We start from the raw sequence: 18,037 nt of genomic DNA, 5'->3' as shown, positions 1-18,037 counted from the left end.
TTTAAATAAATTGGAGCTAAGTTGCCTCTTGACAAAGGTGCTCAGTGTCAACAAAAACTGTTGAGAAATTTGAATTGAACAATAGCCAAATGGTTTGACCTGTACAATACAATCACCTGTATTTGGATTCAAGATGGCGAACGGGAACTGCTCTGGAAATGAAAACCACTAGTGTACTTTCAGTGTTTAACTTACACGTCCACCAGCTAACCAATCACTTAGAGAGTGTAAAGTACACGGTCAGCTGTTCTTAAAAAAACACAATGAACTGCAAGAAAGTGTTGTGCGAGCTTGAAGCACACACTGCAGGGCGTTAAACAGCTGACAGACCGCATTTCATTGTGCTTTATCAAAGTTTCCGAAAAGCCATTTCCTCCTACGTTCCCATGTGTATTGTTCGCTGTTTGATATGTATTAAGATGTACTATAGCTTGAATAAGTATGACTATGAAATAAATCGTGAAGATGTGTAAAACGCAGAAAGAAAGAACAAAAATACATTCAAATGAGGTTGTTTAGAGTTCCCGGTGTCTCTGTGAGGGAGGTACACAATTTTTTTGTGTATTACTTTTCTATTATTTGGTCCTATCATAATCGATATTAAACACTTATTGCTGCAATTTTCAGTTGGAATACCTGTCTTCTATGCACATAAACTCAACTATCTTCCAGTGCATGTGTTCTGTTTATTAAATTGCATGTTTGAAAATATTCAGGGCTGTGTGGATTTGCCTGATTAAGAACCCTTTTGTCATCTTTCAGAAATAGAAATATACACACACACAGCGGCTGAAATAAGTATTTAACGCCACACTGAAGAAACTTTAAAAGGTGCCATTGAGTTGAAAATTTCACAAAATATAGGCAACAACCCAAGTAATCCATACATACAAAAACAGAATATCAGAAATTAAGTTGTGTGTAATGATTTGAAATGAAATGGGGAAAATGTATTGAAGTCATTAAGGGAGGTAATAATAATATTAATACATACTTAGAAAGCCAAACATACCATCACAAATTTGGATTGATCATGTGCTCCTAGTCCAAGATTTCTGAAACTTTGCATTATTAAAAGAAGTATGGACAAATATACCGAGGCTTTTGTGACAAAAATCTGCTGCTATCTACGTGGGACAATGAAAATTAAGTGAGGGTGGACATTTCAGCAGGATCATGAACCAAAACTTAGGCAACTCTCAATTGGTTTCAAAGAGAAAAAAAAATAAAAGGTACTACAATAGCCCAGCCAATCACCTGAATTATTCAAATATTCTTTGGGTAGAAATATGGAGGGGTGGGATGTTACTTTTTTCTTCATACTGTAGATAATACAGTTGAAGTGAAAAAAATCCAGTTCTTGATTAAAAAAAAATATATATAAACATCAAATATAAAATGAATTCAGTGAAACAGCAATAATCGTAAAATTCTTTATTCATAAACTTGATGCAAGTTTACAAATTACTGTACATGGTCAAAATGTCTTTAAATGAGAAAAAAAAATAAGAAAAGGAATTAAAAACCAAAGCAAGCAAATCGTGCCAGATGCCACCATCACCTGTTTGTTGGTTTAAAGAGATTCAACTTTTCGACAGAGTCCAGTTTGACGAGAGTGCAAGTCCATTCACCACTGCATGACTTTCAATCTCGGATCATCTCTGATTTCGCCGCTTCAGAGCAGTTTTGGCATTGGCGGGCGGGCAGGCAGGCAACCGCACCAGCTGATCATGCTTCTCTCAGGTGAGCACATTTTTGAGAGAATCTTACAAAACGAAACACAAAACAACGCCGGCAGACCCGAGCTGCGTTCCAGTGCTTCAGAGGAAGCCGTCCTCCAGGTGGCGTTTAGAAATCAACTGTAATACGATTACAATTGAACTTATGGTGACCCAATATCCGTCGTGTTGCCATCGACCTATTTCAAATTGTGTGTCCGAAATGTGATCATAAGAAGAGCAACGAGTTCCCCCCTACTTGTAATTAGTCAGTGTGGCCTTTAAAACTTGTGGTTACTTAAAGGTTTGATTCCAAGCAATGATGACAGCTAAGTTAAGACAAATTTTGCATTCATACACTATCAGCAATCCTTTCATTTTTCACGCCAAAAGCAACACAGAAGCACATCTGCATATCGTAGCAATAAAGGACAGCCATATTTCTTAATTCTCCCCTCCTGGTCAACCCAACACGTCTCTTCAGCCATGTAACACGTCTGTAGTTCAGTAACTCAACTGGGAAGGTGCAAACCACGACAAAAACGACACCAGGACAAACACAGTCCAGAGTTCCGAACCCAACAACCTTTGTTTACTCTGAGGATGTTTCCAGTGTGATTCTAGTAAAGAGGGATGAAATCCGTGTTCATGACCACAAGTGAGCACGGCACTGCGACTATAAACCACATCGACCCTGCTGCTGGAACTCATACAACTCCAGCAGGGATGATGGATAGGAATAAGGCAAAAAGAGCTCCTTAACATTTTTATTTAAGCCGGAACACGTAATGATGTTCATTTAAAAGCGTCACTCCCTGTTTAGCAACAATGAGCCGGTTTAAGAGTCATTTTATTAATATCAACGCAACTCTCTCTCTGATCGTAACCAATCTCTCCTGGACCCAAATACTCCTCAAAATCTTTTAAAAGATAGAGTGGTAGGTCATTTTAATTTAAAGATAACCATCCAAACTATGACAACTGGCTCATTTATTGTCTAGGATGCTCATATAAAGTAACATTTACTAAATAGTTTGAAAACAATAACTGTGTACCTGTTTAACACAAACAAAATCAAAACGTGAGGTGACGTGCCACTCCGAGGGCTTCCGAATGACTTTTAAAACTCTCATTTAAAGTCCACTTTGTCAAAAGCAGCTAAAGAAGAAATGTCCCCCCCTCCCCCCCCACATTCAGACTGGAGAAAAGACAATCGAAGATATATGAACAGGGCGGGTATCGCCCTCACATCATACGAAGGAATACTTGTCAGATGAAGCAACCAGATGGGTCCGCAACAAACATGATGCACTCCCGACAAGTCAGATGGGGGGGGAAAATACTCAAAGAAAATGAGACACTTTGACCCATGTTCCCAGTGCATAGTGATCGGAGATGGTTATCCATCCTCTTTCGGGGGTGTGTACCAACCTAAAGAAGAAAAAAAAAAAAAAAAACCTTCAATAGTGTGTCCAAACATCTGTGCGAGGACTGATCCCAAATCAGTGACCAGACTTGACGTACCATTCTTTTCGTGAATCTGCACAAGGGATTTGTATGACTGTTGTGCTCTGGCAAGATTGTACTGGTTCTATGAGACAAAATCATCCAGTTAGATCCAGACAAACACAACACATTAACTTCAAATTCTTAAAGAAATTTGCTCTTTTCTTATTGTGGCATTTAACAAATTGAAATCATTTTGGTGATTCGAACTGACCTGAAACAGGAGAGGGTTAGTCTGATTTAACTTCGACAGTCAGACAAAAAAAAAGGGATTTGCTCAGTGTATGTAGACAAAGAAGACAAAGACAAAGAAGAGGAGGAAACCGGACCCAGCGTCAGAAGAAAAAGAGGAATGCACAGAGCCTACAACTGAGTGTAGGGACTTTGAATGTTGGGACTATGACAGGAAAAGCACAGGAGTTGGTTGACATGATGATTAGGAGAAAGGTTGATATTCTGTGCATCCAAGAGAGCAGGTGGAAAGGTAGTAAGGCTAGAAGTTTGGGAGCAGGGTTTAAATTATTCTACCACGGAGTAGATGGGAAGAGAAATGGAGTAGGGGTTATTTTAAAGGAAGAGCTGGCTAAGAATGTCTTGGAGGTGAAAAGAGTATCAGATCGAGTGATGAGACTAAAATTTGAAATTGAGGGTGTTATGTATAATGTGGTTAGCGGCTATGCACCACAGGTAGGATGTGACCTAGAGTTGAAAGAGAAATTCTGGAAGGAACTAGATGAAGTAGTTCTGAGCATCCCAGACAGCGAGAGAGTTGTGATTGCTGCAGATTGTAATGGACATATTGGTAAAGGAAACAGGGGCGATGAAGAAGTGATGGGTAAGTACAGCATCCAGGAAAGCAACTTTGAAGGGCAGATGGTGGTGGACTTTGCAAAAAGGATGGAGATGGCTGTAGTGAACACTTATTTCCAGAAGAGGGAGGAACACATAGTGACCTACAAGAGCGGAGGTAGAACCACGCAGGTAGATTATATTTTGTGCAGACGATGTAATCTGAAGGAGGTTACTGACTGTAAAGTAGTGGTAGGGGAGAGTGTAGCTCGACAGCATAGGATGGTAGTGTGTAGGATGACTCTGGTGGTGGGTAGGAAGATTAAGAAGACAAAGGTAGAGCAGAGAACCATGTGGTGGAAGCTGAGAAAGGAAGAATGTTGTGCGGCCTTCCGGAAAGAGGTGAGACAGGCTCTCGATGGACAACCGAAGCTCCCGGAAGACTGGACGACGACAGCCAAGGTGATCAGAGAGACAGGCAGGAGAGTACTTGGTGTGTCATCTGGTAGGAAAGGGGAGAAGGAGACTTGGTGGTGGAACCCCATAATACAGGGAGTCATACAAGGAAAGAGATTAGCGAAGAAGAAGTGGGATACTGAGAGGACTGAGGAGAGGCGAAAGGAGTACATCGAGATGCGACGTAGGGCAAAGGTAGAGGTGGCAAAGGCTAAACAAGAGGCATATGAAGACATGTACACCAGGTTGGACACGAAAGAAGGAGAAAAGGATCTCTACAGGTTGGCCAGACAGAGGGATAGAGATGGGAAGGATGTGCAGCAGGTAAGGGTGATTAAGGATAGAGATGGAAATGTGTTGACTGGTGCCGGTAGTGTACTAAATAGATGGAAAGAATACTTTGAGAAGTTGATGAATGAAGAAAATGAGAGAGAAGGAAGAGTTGAAGAGGCAAGAGTGAAGGACCAGGAAGTGGAAAAGATTACTAAGGGGGAAGTCAGAAAGGCATTACAAAGGATGAAAAATGGGAAGGCAGTTGGTCCTGATGACATACCGGTAGAGGTATGGAAGCAATTTGGAGAGATGGCTGTGGAGTTTTTGACCAACTTATTCAACAGAATACTAGCGGGCGAAAAGATGCCTGAAGAATGGAGGAAAAGTGTTCTAGTTCCCATTTTTAAGAACAAAGGGGACGTTCAGAGCTGTGGGAACTATAGAGGAATAAAGTTGATGAGCCACACAATGAAGTTATGGGAAAGAGTAGTGGAGGCTAGACTCAGGACAGAAGTAAGTATCTGCGAGCAACAGTATGGTTTCATGCCTAGAAAGAGTACCACAGATGCATTATTTGCCTTGAGGATGCTCGTGGAAAAGTACAGAGAAGGTCAGAAGGAGCTACATTGCGTCTTTGTGGACCTAGAGAAAGCCTATGACAGAGTACCAAGAGAGGAACTGTGGTACTGCATGCGTAAGTCTGGTGTGGCAGAGAAGTATGTTAAAATAGTACAGGACATGTATGATGGCAGCAGAACAATGGTGAGGTGTGCCTTAGGTGTGACAGAGGAATTTAAGGTGGAGGTGGGACTGCATCAGGGATCAGCTCTGAGCCCCTTCCTATTTGCAGTGGTAATGGATAGGCTGACAGATGAGGTTAGACTGGAATCCCCTTGGACCATGATGTTCGCAGATGATATTGTCATATGCAGTGAAAGCAGGGAGCATGCAGAGGAACAATTGGAAAGATGGAGACATGCACTGGAAAGGAGAGGAATGAAGATTAGCCGAAGTAAAAAAGAATATATGTGCGTGAATGAGAAAAGTGGAGGGGGAAGAGTGAGGCTACAGGGAGAAGAGATAGCGAGGGTGGACGACTTCAAATACTTGGGGTCAACAATACAGAGCAATGGAGAGTGTGGTCAGGAAGTGAAGAAACGGGTCCAAGCAGGTTGGAACAGCTGGCGAAAGGTGTCTGGTGTGTTATGTGACAGAAGAGTGTCCGCGAGGATGAAGGGCAAAGTTTACAAAACAGTGGTGAGGCCGGCCATGATGTACGGATTAGAGACAGTGGCACTGAAGAAACAACAGGAAGCTGAACTGGAGGTGGCAGAAATGAAGATGTTGAGGTTCTCGCTCGGAGTGAGCAGGTTGGATAGGATTAGAAATGAGCTCATTCGAGGGACGGCCAAAGCTGGATGTTTTGGAGACAAGATTCGAGAGAGCAGACTTCGATGGTTTGGACATGTTCAGAGGCGAGAGAGTGAGTATATTGGTAGAAGGATGCTGAGGATGGAGCTCCCAGGCAAAAGAGCGAGAGGAAGACCAAAGAGAAGGTTTATGGATGTGGTGAGGGAAGACATGAGGGCAGTTGGGGTTAGAGAGGAAGATGCAGGAGATAGGCTAAGATGGCAAAAGATGACACGCTGTGGCGACCCCTAACGGGACAAGCCGAAAGGAAAAGAAGAAGATGTAAACATTTGGCTTCAACTGTAAGTCACTCTTGTCTACTACTCCTTCTGAAGCAATTGTTTGATCAATCCATCTGTTTTCTTAGCTGCTTATCCTCACGAGGGTCGCAGGAGTGCTGGAGCCTATCCCAGCTGTCAACGGGCAGGAGGCGGGGTACACCCTGAACTGGTTGCCAGCCAATCGCAGGGCAAAGAGAGACAAACAGCCACACTCACAATCACACCTAGGGGCAATTTAGAGTGTCCAATTAATGTTGCATGTTTTTGGGATGTGGGAGGAAACCGCAGGGAGAGGGAGAACATACAAACTCCACACAGGCGGGTCCGGGATTGAACCCAGGACCTCAGAACTGTGAGGCAAATGCTTTCCAGCGCCAATTGCTTAATTCTTCCATGATTATTTTTGGAGTTAAAGACTAAGACTTAGTGTTTAAGAACAATTTATAAAGGCACCCGAAAGGCAGGTGCGAGAACATCCTTGTGTGATGAGGCAGCTGGCAGAAAGTAACTTTTTCTTTCATGTAAACATTTTTTTGAGATGCCCCTAACAAAAATGATCATGAAATACTGTTTACTCAGCTGTGCAATTCTGGAGCTTCTGAATGATGCGATGGCTGACTTGGAGCCCATCACAATGACAAAACCTTTCCATGCATCAAAGTCATTTCACTGCACGGTGCCAATTCTCTGAAGCTAACCTCTCCCAAAGCAGTTTTTCGAGTGTGCTGTCCTAAGTTTGAAATGCAATGTTACACACGATGGCCACTCAGGCCGGGTTACATCAAACACAACATGGTTCTTATGAATTTGCTGACTTCCCCAAAATTATTGTAGTGACGCTTTCTTTTCAGTGACGCAGCAATGTTGTTTTATCTTCAAGTTACACTTCCAATTCCATCATTTCAAACTTTGTTTTGCATTTACGGTGCGCTCCTAAATAGCGAAGAACATTTTGAAGCGTACCACAAACACATTCAAAGCGCAAAACCATCTTTTAAAGGTCCACTGTCATGAAATGCATGATTTTTAGGATGTTATTAATGGGAAAAAAAGGCAGCCAGACTTTACCCATTCGTTTTTTCACCAGAAAACATGATTTTGACGTATATGGCTTTTTGTAACTCCTGCCATGAAAATCCTCACGAGGAATTTGTTTTTGAGAAGAAGCAGGAAGTAACGTTATTAGCCGATCCCCATTAGGCCGCTTCGTGTTTATACCAAATTTACCTGCAGTAAGATAGCTCGTTGTTCCTTCTTGTTAGCCAAAATGCCGGCTCGTTTCATTGCTGGATATTGTTCGAACACTCAGGAGTATGGTTCATTCTTCATACTTTTCAAAAAAGACCCGGTTTGTTGTGAAAAATGGATTGCACAGGTGCAAAGGACGAGAGCTTTGTGGGTTTCAAATGACAGGTAGGTGTGTATAGCGAAACAAACAAAAAAAAAAAAAACACGATAGTTTGGGAGGGGGACGGACGTAATCCTCTCATAACATAATAAAAGATCTGCGTACGTAAATCAGGGGTGCTAAATGTGTCGATGTCAACGTTGGACGGCTTCCGGGAATCAGCCGCGGAAGGACGGCCCCGCACAGCCTTGTGGACCGGCGCAAGGCCGGCGGCGATCCACAAGGCCGGGGGCCCGGCGTTAGCATCGATGTGGAGGTGGTTTGGCCGGGCTCTCCCCCCAAGGGCCATCGGTGTCTGGGCACACCACTTTGCGTGTCCGCTCGCCGGCAACGGCTTCCGCATTGGCTCGCTTGTCACGGCTCGCCGACCGGCGATGGCTTCCGCATTGGCCCCAACGCCAGGTGGTTTGGCTGCATGCAGGAAGAGAAAGGAGTTCTCTCCCCCCACCCGGCATGGGTCCTACTGAGTAGGGTACATACTGTCAGGGAGTCTGTTGTTAGTTAGAAGTGATACGCACATCATCAAAATATGGCTCAAAATGATAGGGTAATATTGCCCAGGTCATTTCACTCGATTGTGAGATGTTCTCTTCTTCGAAAAGAGCTTCCGTGTTCCATTGCAAGTTGCCACTAGTGTTTTAAAAGGCGAATGTCGCCGTGTAACATCTGCTGATGACGTTGCAAGCAATATGGCGACCACTTGGATGTCGAATGGGACCTCCGCAATTTTGCACATAGATGATTGGCTCTCCGCTCCTATTTACTTTTTCGTATAGCCATTGAAGTGAATGATGTTGTATGCATTTTTCATTACAATATCTATTTTACAATGTTTATAGGCATGACAGTGGAGCTTTAATCATGACAGTTACCACCATTTTAACATGTTGCCTACAGTGCACGCAATCATTTAAAGTGAATGAAAATGCAGTTTAGTACCAACCCCAAGTGTGGAGTCTCTTAAATTTTAGAAATGGTCACGAATGCGTGAAATGGTTCACACCAACATAATCACCCTGACCATGTTCATGTAAAACTGCAGATATGACTGAAGACTAACACAAATAGCAGTAATTGAATACAAGACTGTCACCTTATTGGCCCCAAACTGAACTCTGGCTTTTCCTTTCACTAGAGTTGCATTTATCTGCATAATAACAGATTCTATGGAATAGGCACTGCTCCATCCCTGCAAAACACACACACAAAAAAAGCATTAATGGTAATCTGGAAATCATAGTCATGTCGTGAGAAGAGCTCGATTTCAAACCTGTTTTGTTAGAAGTTCCATACACAAGGCTCCTCCTCCTAGAACATAACTGGGAAAATAACAATTATACAAAACATGTGTCTCAAAAATCTCTCTACGCAAACCAGACAAGAGTAGATAGGCACACACAACTCACCCCCCGGAGAGCACAGGAGCGACAACCCGCACAAAAGGCGGGTCAAAAGGAAAATTATCCTGCCATACCATGAAATGAAGAGAGAAAGGTTTTGACACTTATCTTTAGCCTAAAATGAGAATTTGAAAAACCAAATGACACAACTTACTTTATAAGAGAAATTGAGCAAAATGTAGTCCACTCCTTCCTTTTCTTTTAAGACCTGCAAATCACTATGCAGCGGACTATCTGGATCTACCCTGCAAAAAAAACGGGTGAGTTTAACAAAAGCACACAACAGATACGGGGGGGGAAGACATCATGAGCGGAAGACCAGAGTCTTCTTGACTTACGTTCTTAACTTGACGTGCCAGTCATAAAGGCTGTCATTGACTAGTTCCACTGAATAAATACCTGTGGAGTGACACACACAGTGAGAGAAAGCACATGCATGAGTACATCAATATGTACTTCAGTGGTGTAAATAAATGTTACACCACTGAAATACATATTGATGTACAAATTTAAGATTAAAATTAAATTTGCCTGAATCCTTTATTTTTTTGTTTTGGCCTCCCAACTTGAGCCAGGCCCATTACAACCTCGACCTGACGCCTGCGCCAAGCTGTGTCACATGAATTGAATAACCTCCAACCTCTTTAAGCCCTCTCATTCCGGAAAGGAATTGACAAAAATCATTCATATTAAGTAGAATATTTTTCTTATCTTAGCACTTCAAGGCGAAAATACAAAAGACCAGTGCAACAAATTCCGTAATTGCTGATATGATGGAGCTAAAATGTTGCTTAAACCTAAGAGAAGCAGTAGAGGATTGTCTGGGTTTAGTAGCCAGACATTAATAAAAGTAAAAATTACACCGTGAAATAATTACTAACGTACTGAGTAAAAAGTAACTTTTTTAAAAAAAAAAAAAAAACACAGCATGAACATCAATTAAATAATACAAATTAAAACATGACTGTGCAAACTGATGTTGCCGTGAGTGCAAAACTAACAAAACTGCAATTTCCTGCAAGGCGGTTTTCTCAAGTAATAAGTGAACTGAAATATCCACATTTCGGCAGACAATGCAAAACAAATACTACAATTACATGAAAGTCATAGCTTTTGTTATTCTAAATGAAAACAAGGCAGCACGGTAAGGCAACTCTAGAGCATTGGCCTGATAGTTCTTAGGACCGGGGTTCAAATCCCGGACCCGCCTTTGTGGAGTTTGCATGTTCTCCCCTTGCCCGCGTGGGTTTTCTCCGGGCACTCCGGTTTCCTCCCACATCCCAAAAACATGCATTCATTGGCGACTCTAAATTGCCCGTGGGTGTGATTGTGAGTGTGACTGTCTGCATGTGCCCTGCGATTGGCTGGCAACCAGGTCAGGGTATATTCTGCCTCATGCCTGATGACAGCTGGGATAGGCTCCAGCACTCCCGCGACCCCTGTGAGGATAAGCGGCTCAGAAAATGGATGAATAAATGAAAACAAGAGTGGTGCGCCGTTGCCTACATCGCAACGACGGCCTTCTAAAATGGTGACCACGTAGGCATGGTAGTAAGTGGGACTTGGCTTATTTGGTGTTAATACCGATGCCTGGGAAACCAACTAAAAGATGTTGTTTAAGGTCACATGACTTTCTTTTGTTGTTTGATCGGTGAACTAGACTTAAAGATCACTAGCACTTAAACTGGATAGCCGCAAACAGTGCTCAATGCCTAAGTTGAAGTTTTAGTCTTGGGCATTAAATAGTTGATAAGCAAAAATTGACCAATGAAAGTAACAGGTGACATTTAGATCATTGCAACGGAATAAAAGAACCCTTACTTCTTAACAAGACAACAGGCGTAAGTGTTTTCTTCTGGGTTCTGCTCAGGAAAAACTCATCAAGTGTATACAATTCACATACAGTATATGGCATGCACATGGTGAATGTTGCTGTGGGCCGGTTTGGTGAAGGTTAGTAGTGTAGCAAAAGCAAGAAAAAAGTCTGTTAGTCACCTGTCTTGTAACTCTGTGATCTATAGATCTCCCTGAGTTCCTTCATGAGGCGGTCCGAAGCCTGCACAGAGCCAGAGACTGCGCCCTAAAAAATACACAAGTGGGTTACATCGATGCACCTTCACAAAATCAAATTGACTATTCAAATTGGGGAAAATATCATAAAGATTCAGTCATAGCTTCAGACACCCTCATGAATGTATGAACTATGCTGGCTCATTGTGTGTGCATAGGTTGCCCCCCAAAAATGTATACATACTTTAAATAATGATATTTGTAAATTCTTGTACGTTAAAAATTGTTTGAATCGTTAATAAACAAGTTGATAATTATTTAAAGAATATATATATATATATATATATATATATATATATATATATATATTCGTATCCCACTGGGCGTCCACTCCCTGAGAAGGGTTGCGTCAGGAAGGGCATCTGGCGTAAAAATTGTGCCAAACATATATATGCGTTCAACTGAGATGACACGCTGTGGCGACCCCTGAAGGGGACAAGCCGAAAGAAACTAATATATATATCGTGAGGAAAATGAGTATTTGAACACCCTGCTATATTGCAAATTCTGCCACTTAGAAGTAATGTAGGGGTCTGAAATTTTCATCGTAGGTGAAAGAAAATTCCAGAAATCACAATGTATGATTTTTTTCATGATTTATTTGTGCGATACAGCTGCAAATAGGTATTTGAACACCTCTCTATCAGCTACAATTCTGACCCTCAAAGACCTGTTAGTCCGCCTTTACAATTCCACCTCCACTTCATGTATTATCCTGAATCAAATGCAAATGTGCGAGGTTATTCGCTGCATAAAGACACTTGTCCACCCCATACAATCAGTAAGACTTGAACTTGTAACATGGCCAAGACCAAAGAACTGTCCAAAGACACCAGAGTCAAAATTGTACAACTCCACACAGGCTGGAAAGGGCTACGGAGAAATTGCCGAGCAGCTTGGTGAAAAAAGCTCCACTGTTGGAGAAATCATTAGAAAATGGAAGAAGCTAAACATGATGATCAATCTCAATCGGAGTGGGACCCCATGCAAGATATCACCTCGTGGGGTCTCAATGTTCTTTAGAAAGGTGAGGAATCAGCCCAGGACTACATCAATGACCTGAAACGAGCTGGGACCACAGTTTCTAAGGTGACTGTTGGTAATAACACTAAGACGTTATGGTTTGAAATCATGCATGGCACGGAAAGTTATACCGCACAAGTCAAGGACCATCTTAAGTTTGACAATGACCATTTGGATGATACAGAGGAGTCATGGGAGAAGGTTTTGTGGTCAGATGAGACCAAAATGGAACTTTTTAGTCATAATGCCAATAATCGTGTTTGGAGGAAGACGAATGATGAGTTCCATCCCACCAACACCATCCCTACTGTGAAGCATGGGGGTGGTAGCATCATTCTTTGGGGGTGTTTTTCTGCATATGGGACAGGACGACTGCACTGTATTAAGGAGAGGATGATGATGGCCATGTATTGTGAGATTTTGGGGAACAACCTCTTTCCCTCAGTCAGAGCATTGAAGATGCGTCGTGGCTGGGTTTTTCAACATGACGACAATGACCCGAAGCACACAGCCAGGAAAACCAAGGAGTGGCTCCGTAAGAAGCATATCAAGGTTCTGGCGTGGCCTAGCCAGTCTCCAGACATAAACCCAATAGAAAATCTTTGGAGGGAGCTGAAACTCCGTGTTTCTTAGCGACAGCCCAGAAACCTGTCTGATTTAGGGAAGATCTGTGTGGAGGAGTGGGGCAACATCCTTTCTGCAGAGTGTGCAAACCTGGTGAACAACTACGGGAAACGTTTGACCTCTGTAATTGAAACAAAGGTTACTGTACCAAATGTTAACGTTGGTTTTCTCAGGTGTTCAAATACTTATATGCGGCTGTATCACACAAATAAATTGTTTAAAAAAGTCATAGATTGTGATTTCTGGATTTTTCTTTTTAGATTATCTCTCTCACAGTGGACATGCACCTACGATGAAAATTTCAGACCCCTCCATGACTTCTAAGTGGCAGAACTTGCAATATAGCAGGGTGTTCAAATACTTATTTTCTTCACTGTATATATGTGTATACACACACACACACACACGTTTCCACTTGAGATCTTCCATTCACCTTATCTCCTATTACACAACATGCATTAATTTATACCTTTTTTCAGGTCACTGTTCCGTATAAACGAAACTGCCAGGACAGGTGTGTGAAGTTACACACACGTCTTACACTTCTCCTTTTCGCCAAGCGTTATAGCTCACACGTCTGGCACCGTTGGTGCCATGTATCCAATAATCTGACCGCAATGTATGCACACAGTTTAGTACAATCTCCCACTTCACTAGTTTCTGTAAAAGTGCAGAAATTCCTAAATTCTCATTAAGGGCTGCATCTTCTGATGAAGTACTTAGTAGGTTCGCCAATTAAAATTATTCGAATTGACGGGATGATATATATATATATATATATATATATAAGTTCATTTTATATAGAATTGTAGTCTAAATTTGGCTAACACTCATCAATCACTATTATTGCTCCTAAAAAAAACTTGCAAATTGTGACCACAATAATAAACAAATGCAAAAATGTTGCACATATTTTGTAATTCTTACGTATCGACGATTAAAACTCACTACTTCTACCATAGATAAGCGATAATTCAAGCATGCAATGTTCCAAAGGGGGTTAAAGTCCCACAGCATCTTACACTTTGCAAGAAACAATTTTGTGGTTTTCAGCGTAGAAAACACAAAAAGAAAAAAGCACTTACATTCAAGTGGTCCTGTCTCTGGTTTTTACGGATCTTCTCCAAGATGGCCAGATGTTCTTTTTCAATCCCGTCATCCTCAGACTTTTTGCCATCCACTGGTTCTTCTTCTTTCATGTCATAATGGTCCAAGTCTTGGTCCAGGTCAATGTCCTGCTGCCACAGTGGATCAGTGATATTTAGATAAAAGGGTGCTAAAACTAGAAGCAAAGACAAATCCCCCCCAATGAAAACACATTGGCACCTCTCCCATTTCTTCCTCCTCATCTTCCTCCGACGTCACCTCATCTGACGGTCCATGCTGAAGTGTTGTGAAACATTTGTGTGTTACAAGCTGGGATGACAACAGATTTTCATTTGCCAACGTGGCTGCAGAAAGTCGCTTCAAGCTCACCTTTCGTTCTTGCATAATGGGGCCAGCGGGCAGAGGCTGGTCCAGCATTTCTACATCTGGATGCTGAGGCAGGTTGTACAGTCGACACAGGTCACAAATGAGACGCTTTAGCTGCTGAAGAAGCTGCACGGAAAAGAAAGTCAAGTTAATTCCCCCTCTGAAGAGAGGTCCTCTCATTTTAAGCAGCTTGAGTAGTGAGACGACTTACCAACGTGCTGCCTTTTCTCACATCCTCCAAGCGCTCTAACACTTCCGCCAGACTTGGATCATCGGAGTCGACAAACCATATCGGGGACGTTGAAGGATAAGACTCCTGCGACGGAGAAAGTTGCGGTGTAAAGCAGCTGACAAGATAACAGATCATGATAATCCTGAAATTGATCACTCTCTCTCTCTCTCTATGATCGGGTTTCTGAAATTATTTGCAAAGCTAAATCCTTTATCTGTGCCTTGGCAGGACGTACTCCTGAAGTTAAGGAACACAATACCTCATCAGCTTGAGTTCCAATACCAATTACTGATATAGTTAGTACGAGCCTCTTTAGCGAAAACAAAAGAATGGAATGCACACAGCAAAGTCAGTTGCATGTACGCAAGGTGACATGTTCATGTTTGACTAATACACGTTTTAGAAGAACATCTTATTGAGAAGAAGTCAACTGACTGTTACTAAAACTTTGCTTGTACCAAAGTTTGATGTAAAAGCATATTATTAATTGATAAAAGGGGGAAATCAGATGGTTGCGGATTTCAGTCTCTGCAACATTCAGAAATGTAGAATGCGGTGCTAAAATCTGATTTTAAACTAGAAGACACTGGATAAGTGGAAGAAGACAATGGATTACAAAGAAGCATATATTCATCGTTCTTTGTACGAGTATTGTTGGTCACCGTATCATCCCTCAATGGACGACCATCTTGTGATGGGTACTTCCAGCCCGATAAAGCTCAATATTATAACGACAGAATCTCGAGACTGAGACAGGCTTCACTACTCACTGTGAATCGAGGTGGTGATGTGAATACTTATGTGGATGCGATGACGGATTGTACGAGGTGGTATGGATGCGTCACGACTGGCATCGTGCTCGAGTTTGACTGCTGTCATTTATTCATTGTGATCCGTGGGTCACCATCACTATAAAATGCCTCATCAGAATCACTCATTTATTAACTTTTGAGGACATCCTTATCTGTGGTCACACATTTGCACACATACTGGTACAATGGTAGGTCCCTTAAAACGTGTTTGCTTCATTTTAGACAATTTTTTTCCCTTTGATGTACATGATTTTGGCACGATCGACTGTTTTGCTAACTACAGTGTGAGTGATAAGTGGTTAAACTGCACTGTCAACATTTTTCAAATAGTTTTATTGTCCCTAGTAAGTGATTTGATAAACTGAATACCATCATCACGATCATGTGAATTTTCTATGGTCAGGACATACAAGTGGTTCAGCAATTCAAAATATTTGTTAATGAGCTTGCTAACCGAATCCCATTGCTAAGTCAAGGTCCACTATGTGGCTAAAATGTCCACCCTATTGTCCATCCTGTCGGAACGCTCGCATATTTTGCTGTTTGCATGTATGCAGACTGCTTGCAGTTATTTGCTATTGACTTACGTGGTGTTTCCATTCATTCATCCATTTCCCACTTGCATGTCATATGTGCCCCAGCTTCTTTGCCTGGTTCTGAGAAGAGAACCCAATAATTTAACCTGAACCATAACAACTGCTTGTTAGCTAAAATTAGATGCACAGATTCATTCAGACTAATGCCTCAGAGATACAACAAATGTCACCCACACATCGAATCCCTTGACTGACTTTATTCAGTGATATAAACCAATAACGGCGAGCCTAAGCAACCCGATTCTCAATAAATTACGGATGTTTGTTACAAAAATAGAGGCAGTAAGCATCCCGCTCTTTAATACTGTAAATTAACCTGGAGAATCCGAACCCCAAAATACCCTTTTAGATATTCAGTAAATATTAATATAGTGTACAAACGCCAACTGTTTATTTATATATATATATGTGTGTGTATTCTATTCGGGACAGCGTTGACGGTTCAAACATCTTTGCTACGACAGGTAAAACATGTGTGATGTCGAGCCATGGCATCAATTATTGGCCAAGATGAAAGGACGCTGTTGTGATAAAGTTAACTGCGAAGCTTTACGGTCAAGTGCTGCCAATAGTAAAGGGAATATGTTGGCTAACAGGGAAAGCTAAGCTTCACGTTACTTTCAGTCAAGAGCGAGCTAGCAAAAAAAGCTACGCAGCGTCATTTGACTGGCTGCTTCCTGAAAGTTAATTTCACGCGTATCGGGTCTTGGCCGTGTTTCAATTGAACGCCCGGTCACCGAGCGCCAAACAAAGAAAAACGGTCCACTTGGTTCGGCAGAGCCCGCGGAACCCGGGACGAACTCAAGTGTGTTGTGCGTGTGTGTTGAGTGACGAGTGTTGTGTTGAGCTAGCTCGTACGCAGGACTGGCCCCGAGGACCCACCGTGATGTTGCAGTGAATGATCAGCAGCTTCTCTCCCGTTACGTTGAACTGGCAACTGAGTTCGTCGGGTTTCCAGTCTATTATTCGGAATCTTTCGTGGTTCGGGTCAAAGATTGACTCGAGAAACTTCAATTCGGCCTTCAGCCCCGACACCGACATCTTGTACTCATCTCAAAGCAAGCAGGCCGCTGGCGGAGGGGAAGTCTGGGCGGAATGCAGTCGAGTTGGCTCTGCGGATCTCGCATGTTAGCGTGAGAGCAACAACAAAAGGGCTGCGGGTGAACGTAGAGTCCCATAGATAAAAGAGGACAAGCTTCTTAATAATATAGATGTACGATGCATCAAGGAGTTAAAAGAAAAATATTTCCGATTCATCATATGCCCCTTTCATCAGAATGTTTAAAAATGGAATGCATTTGCAAGTTCATTTGTCACTTTCATTCTTAAATGTTTAGAAGTGGCAAATGAATTCACACTGTGTTTAAGCAGAAGCATCTCAACTTGTTTTAAAAAATAAAATAAAATAACAAGAACCTTTATAATGTACTGAAGTTGTTGGGACTTTCAGCTTGTCCCGTTAGGCCTCACCACAGATTTGTTTGGCAGTTTTTGGGCCTGATGTCTTGGCACATCTCTTCTCATCTTTTTTTCTTTTTAAAATCCAAGTTCAGGAATCATGACTGGGTATTGAGTCAGAATCGACCTCAATTAAAACCACCACGTTTGAGGAAGAACAATCTATCAGCGACAGAAGCCATTACCGACGAGATGTCAGTTGCTTGCCCTGCACACTCATGCCTGCTAGTCACCACAGACTAACCTGTTATCTTGGGCTTCAGGAGCTTTGCTGGAACTGTTTTACAATATCCACCTCTTGAAAATACGACCATCCCTCATTTTCCATCAATATGGCACAAGATTAACAAACAGAAGCAGAGCGATGGACTTCAATCTGATGACAGAATTCAGAAGCGAATTAAGATTTCTTCTTAAAAAGTACATTTATTTAAGGTATAAATGATTACACTGTGCAAAAAAAAAAAAAATCAAAACCTTGTCACCTAACTAAAAAATAATGTTACAC

General features: G+C 42.0%; 1 protein-coding gene across 3 annotated transcripts; it reads right to left on the bottom strand.

The window, feature by feature from the left end:
• Positions 1-1,419: 1,419 nt before the first annotated feature.
• Positions 1,420-17,703, bottom strand: LOC133502743 (ubiquitin-conjugating enzyme E2 Q2-like). Of its 3 annotated transcripts, none has more exons than XM_061823904.1 (13): positions 16,954-17,703; positions 14,643-14,747; positions 14,435-14,557; positions 14,285-14,341; positions 14,044-14,193; positions 11,237-11,321; positions 9,580-9,640; positions 9,396-9,486; positions 9,248-9,306; positions 9,112-9,160; positions 8,935-9,030; positions 3,243-3,309; positions 1,420-3,149 (listed from the first exon to the last, which is right to left on the bottom strand). In XM_061823904.1, the coding sequence occupies exons 1-13, from the start codon at positions 17,110-17,112 to the stop codon at positions 3,118-3,120; spliced, it is 1,134 nt and encodes a 377-aa protein (XP_061679888.1). In that variant the 5' UTR covers positions 17,113-17,703; the 3' UTR covers positions 1,420-3,117. The 3 variants fall into 3 exon arrangements, with proteins under 3 accessions (XP_061679888.1, XP_061679887.1, XP_061679889.1); XM_061823903.1 differs by having other exon boundaries at positions 14,044-14,196; positions 16,954-17,701; XM_061823905.1 differs by lacking the exon at positions 16,954-17,703 and adding an exon at positions 16,063-16,149 and having other exon boundaries at positions 14,044-14,196.
• Between the last annotated feature and the right edge of the window lie 334 nt (positions 17,704-18,037).

Source organism: Syngnathoides biaculeatus, chromosome 6 (genome assembly GCF_019802595.1).
Source record: "Syngnathoides biaculeatus isolate LvHL_M chromosome 6, ASM1980259v1, whole genome shotgun sequence".
Classification (NCBI taxonomy): Eukaryota; Metazoa; Chordata; class Actinopteri; order Syngnathiformes; family Syngnathidae; genus Syngnathoides; species Syngnathoides biaculeatus.
Note: the sequence above shows the minus strand (reverse complement) of the source record. Positions and strands in the feature narration are given on the sequence as shown.